This window comes from Zophobas morio, unplaced genomic scaffold, assembly GCF_036711695.1.
Source record: "Zophobas morio isolate AGI-343-1 ecotype UQ-CSIRO unplaced genomic scaffold, CSIRO_AGI_Zmor_V1 ptg000026l, whole genome shotgun sequence".
Lineage (NCBI taxonomy): Eukaryota > Metazoa > Arthropoda > Insecta > Coleoptera > Tenebrionidae > Zophobas > Zophobas morio.
The window spans coordinates 2,634,019-2,648,782 of record NW_026972131.1 but is presented as its reverse complement, the minus strand read 5'-3'; the positions used below and the strand labels follow the sequence as shown (position 1 = coordinate 2,648,782).

Sequence of the window (14,764 nt, the reverse complement as noted above, 5' to 3'; positions counted from 1 at the left end):
TTACAAAATAAAAACTAGCGAAGATTTATAAAAACAAAAAATCTGGTGCAGATAAAATATTACGTGAGGTTAGAGACTCCAGAGCTTGAAAGTTTACGTTCAATTTAAATTATACAACAAAGAAAATTACCAAAGTTAGAATTGTGAGATAGAGAAAAATTGCAAAGCTTACAAAATTACATAACTTTAGTATTTTATGTTCATTCTATTCATCGGTTAAATTTTAAAAAGTGAAGTTATACGTAATTTGGTAAACAAAAAACTCCTGCTCCCTAGGTAACCCTCTAACTAAAATTCCAAGCAAAATTACCCACTACCTAAAACGCGCTAACGTGCACATGGTTGCCTAGGTTTAACGATTTTTTTATTGAATTGCTGTTAATTTTTTTCTGTGGAAATTTTAATTCAAATTCGGTCATCACAACAGAAAAAACAAAAACTTTTATAATTATGTTTATTATCAGAAAAATAAATATTTTAATAATGTGTTACTTTTAAGGTAACTAGTACTAACAAAAGCATTAATTAGTAATATCCACCATATTACTTATTCATCTTCAGGTTCCCTTTCAGTGAGATTTGCACCTGCACTTAATTCCATCTACAACAACGATAAATCAGTTTAATCTCAACTAGAAATACATAATCGCAAACATTTGGATGTCACTACTGCTTACCTCTTTTTTCAGTTGTGCTAATTCTTCTTTTGTTGTTCTTTTGAAAAATCCAGCCTAAAAATATATTAATATAAGTTTTAATCACTTGTTATAGTTTAAACTCATACTTTAACCAAAACGACAACTAGTAGTGTAAGAAGTATTAGTCCCGCTATTGCAGAAGCAATAATGATCCAGAGCGCAATATCTTCACTTTGTGATGCTCCAACGAAGAGAGAAACGACTTCTACCCTGTCTTGCTTACTACCGCTTTGTACAAAGTCTTTAGGATTTGTGATCACAACGTGCCCGTGAGTACCAAATAAAACAACGTCTTTTTTACCTAATAAATCTAAAACAACAAACGTAAATTAGTTGAAACACATAAAATTCTCAATCACCTTTAATTGTAGCAATGTCTAAAACCATACTGAGCTTAATTGTGAGTACTTGTCCGGATTTTAAAGATCCCGCAGTGCACATTACTTTAAAGCAACTAACTTCGTTCATGCTACAGTTAACATAGTACGTCCGATTTTGCAAATTTTCTAATTCAGTTTCTTTGGTCAGTCTTTGTTTAGCGGTTGTTGATTTGTTAAAAACTTGAACTTGTCTTACAAAACGTTTTGAGTGTTCTTTGTCGGAAGCAGTGTCCTCTATTCCTTCAAAATCGATATTACTAGTACTTGTTTTTTCCTCAGTTATATACTGGAAATCGCTAGAGCAAATAACATCTTGTTCGGCCAAAATTCCAACCGGAGGGTACAAACCAGTAAAGGCGATCTCTCGACCGTCTTCGAGTTTAAACATGTAAGGGACGTTTATTTCGACAGCGATTTCATTCAAAGGACTTCGTCCAAATTTTTCAACCTGATATATTTGCGAAAAGTGGGGTTTACCTTCAGAAATGTTCCGGTACGAGTAACTTTGTTCTTCGGATTTTCTGAATTAGTAAAAAAGTTGTATCAACCAGCACGTAATGTAGAATTTAACTTACCCTGTGATGAACACGTCAGCTTCACGTCTTAATTTAACTACCAGTTTCTTGATTTTGTCTCCGCTATTTTCACTACTAGTAATTATTTCTATCAAGAAAGTAAGCGAATCGTCGTACTTTCCGCTATTTATTGTAGTCATATCTAGATCTAAAGTTACCGATTTCTGGAACGACAAGGTCTTTCATGGTTTAAGGTAATTAAACAAATTACCTGACTGTCGGTTTCAAGTGGATTATCGACAGAGCACATCACTGAAGACGAATTTTTTTCCGTGCAAGCTGAAGGAATACTTCGAAATGTAATAGAATCGGGTACTGTAGTTAGTACTTGCGTTAAATATGCTTTTTCTGCAGTATTTTTTATATCGATTTGTAATGTTAAATAACTCTTGGCACCTAGTGTAAACGTATTATCTTCCCTGTGTTAAAAACGACTTTAATAAACCAGTGACTGTATTGTTACTCTTAGCTTACTCTTCTAAACCAATGATTTTCGCTGTCACTTCTAAACGAGATCTGCAAATATTGTCAGTGCATCCCAATGCAAATGGTATTTTTACAGTAGTGGAAGATATAGATCTATACATATCGTAGACGGGACACCTAGGACAAAATGAATCATTTCCTTGCTGGTTCTGATTCACATATAAAACTTGTTTAGGTTCTTCTTGACTGATAAATGAATGTGACAACGATACCGTTACAGGATCATAACGATTAGAAAATGATTCCTAAAAAAATGTTGTTATATTTGTTTTCATTTAAATCCAACTAAAAATTACCGATAGTTTCACGGTAAAATTTTGGCAGATCGTTTGATGTGGACGTAGTTCTATTATTTGCATATAATTACGATTTTCTAAACTAGCTCTGCCTAATTGTTGATCAGTTGTTAGACTTCTGTTGATACCTATAAAACGAAATTATATTGATTTTAAGGTACTTATTTTTATTTTGAGAATACACACTAATTTTGCCAGGATGCATCTGATCAAGCTGATACCAATAACATTCCCTCATTTGAAAACTTTTTGTTTTAAATTCTAAATGTTGAGCAAAAGATATAAGTCCTTGATATATTGTAATCACAGGACGAGATCTTAATAAAACCACGTGACCAGATAAATACGCGCCTATTGCTATGTCTAAAAGAAAAAAATAATAATGAAACTGCCTACGATTATTAGTGTTGATTAGTGCCTGCATATTTGTTCAGGTCGATATCCACAGCTCTTGAAATACTCATTCCAAATCCTCTTATACTTTGGTATATAGTCTTTCCTACTATACGTTGGCAAAAAACAGAGTCTAAACCATCAGCTGTACCTTTAAATAAGTATACAACACCACTTTTATCGTCTTCATAAGGCGCTGCAACTGCTACATCTAAAAACACCCAGTACAATTTGGTTAGTAAACTATTGTTACAACAACAAGTTTAAACATAAAACTTATTTGGAAAACAAGTAAAAATAATAATCAAACAGTTTAAAAATTTGGTTTTGCCTGTGATCGTCTAACACAATGGAACCTATCTTGTGTGTGTTTTTTTTTTTGTGGAATGCGTGCAGATGCAAGGTTGGAAAAGTAGCGATCGAACTATCTGAATTTCATTTTAGAACACACAAAATTAGCCACAGGAGGCATTGTAGCACGAGCGTAGTTTGGGGTTCCTGGTCGTGGCTGTTCTCGCAAGCACTGCCGCCCAGCATCCTTTGTGCAGATGGCGCAACCGCCAGCTCGACAAGGAACCGCGCACTCCGCTCCTCCACGTGTTATTGTGTGATTTACCGCAATTCCATTTAAATGTTCAATTTATATTACTCTGATATCAACTACAATCGAACAAGTATTAAAGTTTCAAATAGAGCAATAAACAACATTCGAATTCGCCATACACTCCCGTGAAATTTTTAAACAGCAAAGAATTCTTATCTGAGATTAAGATTGGACATCAGACAACTCATATGATGGAAGCATTAATCAACAAAATGTTTACATGAAAAATAACAAGAAAAGATTTATAAAAACAAAAAATAAAACTTGTGTAGACAAAAAAAAATACGTGAGGTTAGAAACCGCAGAGCATGAAAATTTACGTTCAATTTAAATTATACAACAAAGAAAATTACTGAAGTTAAAACTGCGAGATCTCAAAACACAAAATAGAAGCCCCGCCCAGCCGCCCGATCTCAATTGTAATGAATTTTTTATTTGTTGTGAGACCGGGGGGCGGAGCTTAACCGCAAAGTCCATATTTCTGTACAAGAAATTACTGAGTGAAACTTGTTTGAAGTGTTATCATATTGTTTTGAGAAAAAATACTTTATTTTAGATGGAAATTTCTTGTAGAAAAATAAAATTTTCGCGGTTAAACTCAGCTTCCTCGTTCAAGACGAATAAAAAAATAATCACAATTAAGATAGGGCGGGTGGGTGGGGCATAATTTTCGGTTGTAAAAAAACACAAAATATAAGCCCCGCCCACCCGCCCGATCTCAATTGTAATGAATTTTTTATTTGTTGCGAGACCGGGGGGCGGATCTTTTGAGATTACATGAGGTGAAGAATTGCAAAGCTAACAATATTACATGAGATCAATATTTTATGTCCATCCGACTTATTGGTTAATTTTTTAAAAGTTAAATTATTCAGCTGCATTGTGGGCCGTTGATTTACATTCCCCCATACAAACATAAAAAATATAGCAGGCAATCTGGAGGTTCAAAATGGCGTCGGATGAATGCGTCGTTGAAAAAATGCGTCAAAAATATGTTTTCCAGAAATGCGATCAATCCTGTGGCGCTGTGCAAATAATAGTCTAAATCAAAGAAATAAAATGCACGTCCCACATGACCCACAATGTTGTTAATTTGTTCAATAAGATTTTACAGTTCAAACATGTGCTCTTTCAACGGCTGCCAGAACAAAGAATTTACTTGATGTTAAATTATGCCACACTTTATCAACGATTCAAGCAAATAATTTACATTGACCTTGGCTGTGACCGTCTAACAAAATGGGACCTACGTTGTGTGTTGTTGTTTTTTTTTTAATAGCGGGTAGCGTTCTTTCATACAAGTGAGCATACACTGCGTGTGCGTCGAGAGCGCAAGAATTAAGAGGCAGAATTTTTGGGAGGGGGCTAAAGTTATTACAGGCGTGTGGGAGCAAATTTAAAATTATGGCAGTCAACAAGAGCACAATAAAAATACCCATAAGGGCGTTCTAGCACAAGCGGAGTTTAGGCCACGTTTTCTGTGTTATTTAACCTCAATTCGATTTTAAGTGTTCAATTTCAAATTCGCCATACAATCTTATGAAATTTTAAACAACAAATAATTCTTATGTGCGATTAAAATGGGACATCAGGTAATTTATACGATGGAAACATTCATCAATAAAATGTTTACAAAACAAAACCAGCAAAGATTTATAAAAACAAAAGATCTGGTGTGAAATAAACTTGTGCAAATAAAAAAGCATGAAATTTACGTTCAATTAAAATTATACAACAAAGGAAAATTACTGAGGTTAAAATTGTGAGATAGAGAAATATTGTATGAGGTGCAAAAATTGCAAAGCTGACAAAATTTACATGATATTAATACTTATCAACGGTTCAAACAAAGAGTTTACATTATTGTGTCATTATTGTGTCATGATCCAAGTGATTGGTTACTTAAAAGAAAAACAATTTACCTTGAGAGTTTATAATACCGTGAACTGGATACCCCAACAAAACACATAATAAATAAACACAAAAATATCCAGTCATCGTTGCGAGAAAAAAGCATCTCGGTGATATAAATTTTAGCGTTGCAAGGAAATGCCTCGGTGATGTATAATCAATCTTTAGCGTTGCGATGAAATGCCTCGGTGATGTAATGATGATAACGATGATAATTGCCTAAGGCAAGAAATTATTTGAACCCACCGCCAGTTCACGGTATGAATTCGTTAATTTAACTGCCGTAAACTAACTATTAGCAATCTTGTGTGAAAAATTAAGAAGTGTTACAATGTAACACTTACGAATATGCATCCAGAAACCTCATTCGTAAATTGTAAACAAAGGTTGTTATCCTGACTAAGTGAATTTCATGAAAGCTCCTAGTCAGTGTCTGTTTAAATAAATCTAATGTCTGTTAAATTGTGTTAGAAACAGTTGACGATTAAAACCCTAACCTGATCGGTGAATTTACAAACAATAAAATAAATTTACAGCACGTGTAGCGTCGGTCTCGAAAATCATCACTTTTTCCGATTAAAAAGCCGCAGACTTTCTAGCTTTTATTAACTACCAAATCAACTAATTTAACTTAGCTAACTTACAGCGTCTTTTTCACCATGCTCACACCACTACCGCCCTCTCATAACCACCCCTCTACTAAAATCCCGTCAGCGAGCTCCCAACTACCAGAAAAAGAACTAAACGTGCACAAAGCCTATGTTTAATGATTTTTTTTTATAGATTTTTTTTTTCAAATTCAAATTATTCAAAGGTGATTTCGCGTCGCTGTTAATTAATTTCAGCGCGAAAATTTGATTCAAATTCGGTCCAAACAAACGTCCAATGATTTGTGGTAGTTTTAATTAGACAGTTCAGTCCTGAAGTTTGAAAAGTATTTCGAAAAATCATGTAAATTCATTGATCCAACGTTTCTACAACCAAGTTTTTTTTTTCTATTTTCTGGTAAAATAAACCTTTGTGAATAATTTCGAACTGAAAAATTTTTTTTGCCACGACTTGATCTTTTTTTTGGAAAATTGTGGCACATTTGAAAAACTAGTCATTGTTTGTTAGTTGAGAGGCTAATATAAATTTGTTTGCACATATATACATACTGAACCAGCAAAATATGCAGAAGTATAAGTAAAACAAAACGGTGCTAATCTAAGTTTATTTTACAATATTTTGTACACTGTTTAATTAATAACTAAAAAAAAAAAAGTAGACCCCAGAAGAAAGAATGAGTTAAAATTACCTATTTTTTTATTTTAGTGGAGAAAGTCCGAATTTGTTGACTAGTGTTATTTATTATCTTATCGCATGGCATCACCGATTAACAGTCGTAACAAATTATCATTATTTGCAATTTTTCTAGTTTTCATTTTAAATAAGTAATAATAATAAGTTTAAAAATTTTTCACTTTATGAACTTTACGATTTTAGACTTTTTCCATTTTTCAAATATGATTGAATTTTAAAACTGTTTCGTTTATACGAGTTTTCAGTTTTTGATTCTTCATTTTTTCATTCAAATTTTCAATTTTCGATTTTTCGTTTCGGCTTTTTATTTCCTATATTTTTACAGTTTTTCTATTTTTCAATGTTGCGACTTTATAATTTTTGTTTTTTCAGTTTCAATTATTTGTTTATTCCATTTTTTATTTTTTCTCTAATTTTACGATATGCAACTGTTCGAGTTTTCAATTTTTAATTTTTCTGTTTTCCAATTATGTATTTAGTTTTTCGTTTCTTCAATTTTTTCGTTTTTTTTGTTAGGACTGGCTAAAATAAGACTGATTTTGGCAGATGACGTACCCTCTAAGAAAATAGAGGGCGGGTGGGCGGGGCTACTACTTGATAAGTTAAGACTGAACAATATTAAGAGTAGTCCCTGGAATAAAGACGGGTGGGTGGGAGGGGCTACTGCTTGCTTATAAGACTCTTTACAAAAAAGGCAAACTCAGTTCCGCCCACCTTTTTCTCTATTTCATTGTCTTCTTTTTTCTACTGTAAAATGCAATCTAAAATGTAAAACAAAGTAAAAAGTGGCCCCGCCCACCCACCACTATTTCGGTTCGATAATTCATTCTTATTGGCTCTGAAGAACGGAAGTTGGACTTGATATCGATAAATAATTGAATCAAGGATTATACACTTTTCTTATAAAATTTAATTTTTACAAAAATTTTTTTTCGAAAAAAATGTTTCAGTTTTTAGATTTTTAAATTTTTGATTTGTAATTTTCCTAGTTTTCATTTTAAATAAGTAATAATAATAATAATTTTTAAAATATTTCACATTATGAATTTTACGATTCTAGACTTTTTCCATTTTTCAAATATTATTGGATTTTAAAACTTTTTCGTTTATACGACCTTTCAGTTTTTGATTCTTCATTTTGTTATTTCTTCAAACTTTCAATTTGTAATTTTTCGTTTTGGTTTTTTATTTCCTTTATTTTTAGAGTTTATCGGTTTTTCGATGTTGCGACTTCATAATTTTTTTTTTCAATTTCAATTATTCGTTTCTTCAATTTCTTGATTTGCAATTTTTCAAATTTTCAATTTTTTTTCTCTAATTTTACGATATGCAACTGTTCGAATTTTACGACTTTTTAGTTTTTCGTATCTTCAACTTTTCGATTTGCAAATTTTCAATTTTTCTTTTTTTTTTGTTAGGAAAATAGAGGGCGGGTGGGCGGGGCTACTACTTGCGAAGTTAAGACTGAATAATATTAAGAGCAGTCTCTAGAATAAAGAGGGGTGAGTGGGCGGGCTACTGCTTGCTTGTAACACTCTTTAGAAAAAAGGCAATCTTTCTTCTCTATTTTATTGTCTTAATTTTTTTTATTGTTAAATGCAATATAAAATTTAAAACAAAGCCCACCCACCCCCTCTACTTTGTTTTGATCATTCGTTCTTATTGGTTTTGAACAACGGAAGTTGGATTTTATATCGATAAATAATAGAATCTAGGATTACATACTTTTTTGATAAAATTTAATTTTTACTAAATTTTTCTTTCAATTTTTGAGTTGCATTTTTTTCAAGTTTTTATTTTAAATAAGCAATAATAATAATAATTTTTAAAATATTTCACTTTATGAATTTTACGATTTTAGATTTTTTCCAATTTCCAAATATTATCTGATTTTAAAACTTTTTCGTTTATATGACTCTTCAGTTTTTGATTCTTTATTTTTTTCAATTTTTCATTTTTTTTGTTAGTATTTGCTTAAATAAGCCTGATTTTGGCAGATGACCTACCCTCTCAAAAATAGAGTGCGGGTGGGTGGGGTTATTACTTGCTAAGATAAGACGTAAACAATATTAAGGGTAGTTACTGGAATAAAGAGGGGGTAGGTGGGTGGGGCTACCGCTTTCTACAATTTGCAATAACCGGATCACAATGCCGACGGTCCAGACATTTTTAATGCTCAGACTTCCGCTTATTGAATAAAGCACTACATTTAATTTTGATTTTCGAAGTACTAATTCACATTTGGTTAATTATAACTTGTCTAGATCTAGGGGAGGCTCAGAATCACCGGCACAACCTGGTCTATGGGTTATGAAGTATCGGGAAAATATGAAACTACCAAATTGCCTAATGGACTCCATTACTGTACGTCTTTAGCGTATTCTTGATAAGAGAAATAACATGAAAGTGTCTATACTTCGGGAGAATGTCACGTAGAAATTAGTTTAATTTGAATGAGTTCGTCCCCTCAAAACAGAGGATCAAAACTCATTGTTATAATCCTTATAACATAAAGACGTTTGTATTTTCACATTTTAGAGAAAATGGGGTAACTCGTTCTTAATTTGATTAATAAAAAATTGGTCTAAAGAGTTTAGACAGTACTTCCCTCGCTGTCGGAAACTTGACGACTGCATGCCTATTGTGTTTTTTTTCTCATTACATTTTTGTAGTGGGAATTTAAAAAAAAAATGCGATGACGTCATCAACATTTTTGCAAGGACACGTATATCAGTTGGGATAGATGTAGTGTAATACTAAGAATAAAATTATTATATTCTCAAATTTTCGGGAAAATGAATTGGGTCGTTTTGAATATTGATTTGTAATAATCAATAAAATAACGAAACAATTTACTCACGTATACGTATCAGAGGCAACTGAAAATCGTGTATGTATAAACATTCTTAATTTAAGATGACAGGCGTAACAGCATACGTGAGAGTCAAACAGAGAAACTGTAAACAAAACGACCATCGGTTTTATTGCTTCGACTTCCGCTTATTATATAAAACATTGGGTTTTATTTTAATTCTTGACGGTGAAATTCACAATTGGTTGATTATAAACATGTCTATTTCACATTCGCGGAACCAAGTGAACGCATAAAACAAATGCAGGTCTGTAATGTTAAAGTCGATGTAAATAAGCGTGCTACCCTTATGTTTCAACCGAGTTTTTCCTTTAACAAATTTTGTGTCTACCAAATTGGGTTGGTTGGGGTGTAATACTAATAATAAGTGTTGCCTTTAATTTAATCAATAAAATAAATTGACTTCATTAATTTTTTTGAACCACCTCTTAAGAAAATCTAAAAAATATGAATGGAATGATAAATCACAAGTACAAACTCATCATATTTTTTGCATTTTAGATAGGATTTATTCAGCAAAATTTAAGGGTGACGTCATCATTTTTTTTAGGAGGGATGAACAAATACATTTTGAACAAAAGTTTACCATGCTTATAATAACTTTAAAATATTCCCAAGATTTCAAAGCATTCGGTTTTGTAATTCCTGATTAAATCGATAAAATAAATTCACGCCTTCATTAATTTTTTTGAGTCACCCTGCATATGCAAATCCAAAAATATGAATGGAATGATAAATCACAAGTACAGACTCATCATATTTTGTACATTTTAGATACGATTTATTCGGCAAACTTTTGAGCTGACGTCATCAGTTTTTTGTAGAAGATAACCAAATATATTTTGACTAAAAATTTATTATGCTCTTTATAACCTTAAAACATCTGCAAGATTTCAAAGCATTCGGTTTTGTAGTTCCTGATTAAATCAATAAAATAAATTTACGCATTCATTAATTTTTTTGAGTCACCCTGTATATGCAAATCGAAAAAATTTGAATGGAATGATAAATCACAAGAAGAGACTCACCATATTTTGTACATTTTAGATAGGATTTATTCAGCAAAATTTTGTGGTGACGTCATAAATTTTTTAGGGGGGACGACCAAATACGTTTTGATCAAAAATTTACCATGCTTATGATAATTTTAAAATATCTTCAAGATTTCGAAGCATTCGGTTTTGTAGTTCCTGAGTAAATCAGTAAAATAAATTTACGCTTTCATTTATTTTCTTGAATCACCCTGTATATGCAAATCCAAAAAATATGAATGGAGTGATAGATCACAAGTACAGACTGATCATATTTTGTACATTTTAGATATGATTTATTCGGCACATTTTCGAGCTGACGTCATCAAGTTTTTGGAGGGGATAAGCAAATATATTTTGACTAAACATTTATTATGCTCTTTATAACCTTAAAACATGTGCAGGATGTCAGAGCATTCCGTTTTGTAGTTCCTGATTAAATCAATAAAATATATTTACGCATTCATTAATTTTTTTGAGTCACTCTGTATATGCAAATCCAAAAAATATGAATGGAGTGATAAATGACAAGTACAGGCTCATCATATTTTGTACATTTTAGATATGATTTATTCGGCAAATTTTCGAGCTGACGTCATCAAGTTTTTGGAGGGGATAAGCAAATATATTTTGACTAAACATTTATTATGCTCTTTATAGGCTTAAAACATCTGCAACATTTCAAAGCATTCTGGTTAGCAGATTAAAAATTAAATTTCAAAATGTTGTTTTATAATTTTGATTTTTTTTCCAAAAATCTGGACGTTTGGGGTGAAAAGTCGATTCAGAGTTGTAAACTACATGTGTAGGACTATGTTATTTTATACAATTGAAAACCCATTTACTATGTACAATTTTGAAGTGACGTCAACGCATTAGTGGTGGGGATGATTAGACAAATTTTGGTTAGCGTTTTACCATCTACATGATATTCTTAATATAAGTACAAAATTTCACAACAATCGGTCGAGTACTTTCGGAGATTATCTGTCTAATAAAAATCCGGGACGGCAGACGGACAGACAGACGGACGGACAGACGGACAGACAGACGGAAATGGGAGACCTATTTCTTCGTCTTCTAGGGGTCATGAAAGATCGAGAAAACGTAAAAGTAGAGAGTCGGCCGACGGACTCGATTACAATACTTCCTTTGCTTACGCTCGGGAAGTAAAAATATGAATACATTGATGAATCACAAGTAAAAACTCGTCATATTTTGCACAATTTGGTTGGAATTTATTCAGCAAAAACTTGAGATACCGTCATCAATTTTTTGGGGGAATAAAAGATTTATTTTGATTAACAATTTACCATGTTAACAATGACTTTAAAATGTCTGCAAGATTTCAAAGTATTCAGTTTTGTAATTCATGGTAAAACAAGAAAATAAATAGACTTAGTCATTAATTTTTTTGAGACAAGTAAATGCAAAAAATATGGATTGAATGATAAATCACAAATACACACTCACCAAATTTTGGACATTTCAGATAGGATTTATTTGTCAAAATTTTGAGCTGACGTTAAAGTCAGTCTTATCTTAGCAGGTACTAACCCCGCCCACCCACCCTCTCTTGTCTTAGAAGGTATCTCATTTGTCAAAATCAGTCTTATCTTAGCAGGTCTTCAGTCTGTTAACGATGCATTGGAGTTACAATTTGATCTGAACATCAAATACATAGGAAAATTGTTTTTTTTGTACCTCCACCTGGGAGCAGAATCACAAGTAGGACAACTAACAGATCTAAGAATCATCCGATTACAAGAATGATGGCCAGTGCTAACAATTTAGAAACTAATTCATTGATTTTGATATTTAACACGAAACGAATCAACTTTAAATTTTGTGAAAACAATAAACGAACGTGTAAAAACACAGCGATACAAATCAATCAATACACAGATACAGATAAAGTACAAATATAAGTATATCAGTAATTACATACCACCAAACGAGTCATGATTTATATCCCCCAAGTACTGTACTGTGGTTCCGAATTGACCATTGGCGCTTTTCCCCACAATGTGATTTCGTTTAGGATCTTGCAGACGACCCTTCAAAACAATGTTAACAACGAATCTGGCTACAGCTAATCCACGATCCCCGTATACGTGTATTTCCAGCGAATATGCACTACTGTATAGAATTTTAACCCAAATTTGTAAACATCAAAACGTTCGAACGGAGGTCGTGTAAGCTGCCGTATGGTGGATTTTGGTTTCACTTACCGATTTACTACCAAGAAAAATATATATCTTTCCTTCATTGTATTTTTGTGCTGTGTGAAACGGAGCTCCAACTATTAAATCATCCAATCCGTCATTATTTATGTCGCCAGCTGTTATGGCACCGCCAAAATATTCTCCAAATTGTTGACCGTGTTTGGTTTCTTTGACAATAAGTGTTGTTTCTACAGATTTTGCGAATTCGTAAATTAAAATCTATAACACAGATATTAATATTTTGAGAATTATTTTTTTTACAACTCACTTGTCCTTTGTAATCTGATCTGGGGGCGCTAGAAACATACGATAATAGTTTTCTGGAATAGAAATAACCGGACGTGGATGAATAACCTAAAATATTATCATATTATTATTGGTGTGAAGTGATTTTCACTTTTATTACCCAACAAATCGTAGGCAAGAGTTTGCTTGGTTTCAATTGCACTGGCGATATTCTTATAGCTGAATTCACTAGGATCTGCAAATCTTCTGCTTTTTCCAGCATTTTGCAAACGACTAGCAATCGGAGAAGTTTCAACGTTATCTTTGTATAAGATTGTCGTTCCATCCCAGTTGTAAACACCAGGAGCACCCAGAATCATTTCTTTCTCTTTCTAAAAAACCATATAAGAAAAATATTCAAACACAAAAATTAAAACTTACAACTGGCATATGGACCGAAAATCCAGCCTGTCCTTGCGCATAATAGTAAACAGATCCTCCACTTCCAGGATGTGTATAAATGTCCTTGCCTTCAAAAAATGAATAATTATTGTTTTCTACATTAGTTACATAGCGATTCAACGCACCAGGTTCTAACAATGGTAAAAGTTTCTGGGTGCTGTTATCATCGGTATGAAACCAGTAACATGCACCTTGTATATGGTAATCATCTTTTCGGGGATCTCTACTTCTTTGTACTTTTATCCATCTTGGAGCGCAAGTCTGTAAAAATTAACCCGTAAGTAAATTAGCTAATTTTTTAAGTAACAAATACGTACAACAATCCGTTCACTTTCGTAGTTAATATCCATTGATCCACCCAACCATGCATTGTCAATTCTTTCCTCGTAATTTGTACGTGCCGACTGAGATTGAGCTAGACAGATAAACACAAATATTCTTAAATCACTATTAAAAGTTGAGATCAATATGCAAGTTACCATTTATATCAAAAAATTCGCACGTTTCTGCAATTCCACACTTAAAGCAAACACCACTTGTACGTTTGTTAGCATCGATTCCTTTGGGTGCACCAATTAATACCCTTTAATACAACTTATACACTACATATTCTAAGTTATGCTGTTACTCACCAAGGTTTACGACTTCTTTTTCCTGGATATAACACTAGTGAGTAACCAAAATAACTGGATGTGTTTACACTAGGCAACAGATATTTGGAGGGATCTTCGTAGACAATTGGGTAATTTGTATCAATATTAAAGGAATAGCAACAATTAACAAACACAAAAATATGTAAAAAAATTAAGGAAAGCATGGTGCTTCTTTTTCTTGCCTTACTAAAAATGATCACATACTTAGGTTTTTGAACGATAAGGTACACGCAACATCCTGTGTTAGCCGAAGTTGGCAGGATATGAATTATCGTATGCTTACCTTATATGTATTAGCTCTGAGTAAACGGTTTTCCATGCACGAACACGTTCGCTTATCAGAGATACACAACTATGCGTAATTTATTTATATTTAAAAATTATTGAAGGGCAAACTTTGTTTGTTTAAGATGAAAATAAATAACAGAAATCACAAAAAGTGTAGATATTCAAGTCAATAAAAAAAATTGGTCGAAGATTACTTACAGCTTTTCAAATCCGACTCTTTCGAAAAATTAAAAGATTTGATTTTGCGAATTTTATTGTTTTTATGGCTACAATTATAAGCTACAATAAAAATATATATCTAATGTTTGAATAAAGGTAAAAAACCGTGCTAACCGTGTTTTATAAGTGAGTTTTTCTATTACA

General features: G+C 32.5%; 1 protein-coding gene across 1 annotated transcript; it reads right to left on the bottom strand.

Annotated features, from left to right (window-relative positions):
* Window positions 1-437: 437 nt before the first annotated feature.
* Window positions 438-14,412, bottom strand: Scb (scab). Its single transcript, XM_064065447.1, has 20 exons — window positions 14,397-14,412; window positions 14,093-14,299; window positions 13,940-14,043; window positions 13,778-13,875; window positions 13,586-13,721; window positions 13,440-13,528; window positions 13,180-13,390; window positions 13,042-13,127; window positions 12,780-12,992; window positions 12,497-12,605; window positions 2,854-3,039; window positions 2,622-2,798; window positions 2,436-2,563; window positions 2,128-2,384; window positions 1,865-2,072; window positions 1,654-1,817; window positions 1,058-1,599; window positions 785-1,008; window positions 678-731; window positions 438-601 (listed from the first exon to the last, which is right to left on the bottom strand). The coding sequence occupies exons 2-20, from the start codon at window positions 14,275-14,277 to the stop codon at window positions 548-550; spliced, it is 3,225 nt and encodes a 1,074-aa protein (XP_063921517.1). The 5' UTR covers window positions 14,278-14,299; window positions 14,397-14,412; the 3' UTR covers window positions 438-547.
* Between the last annotated feature and the right edge of the window lie 352 nt (window positions 14,413-14,764).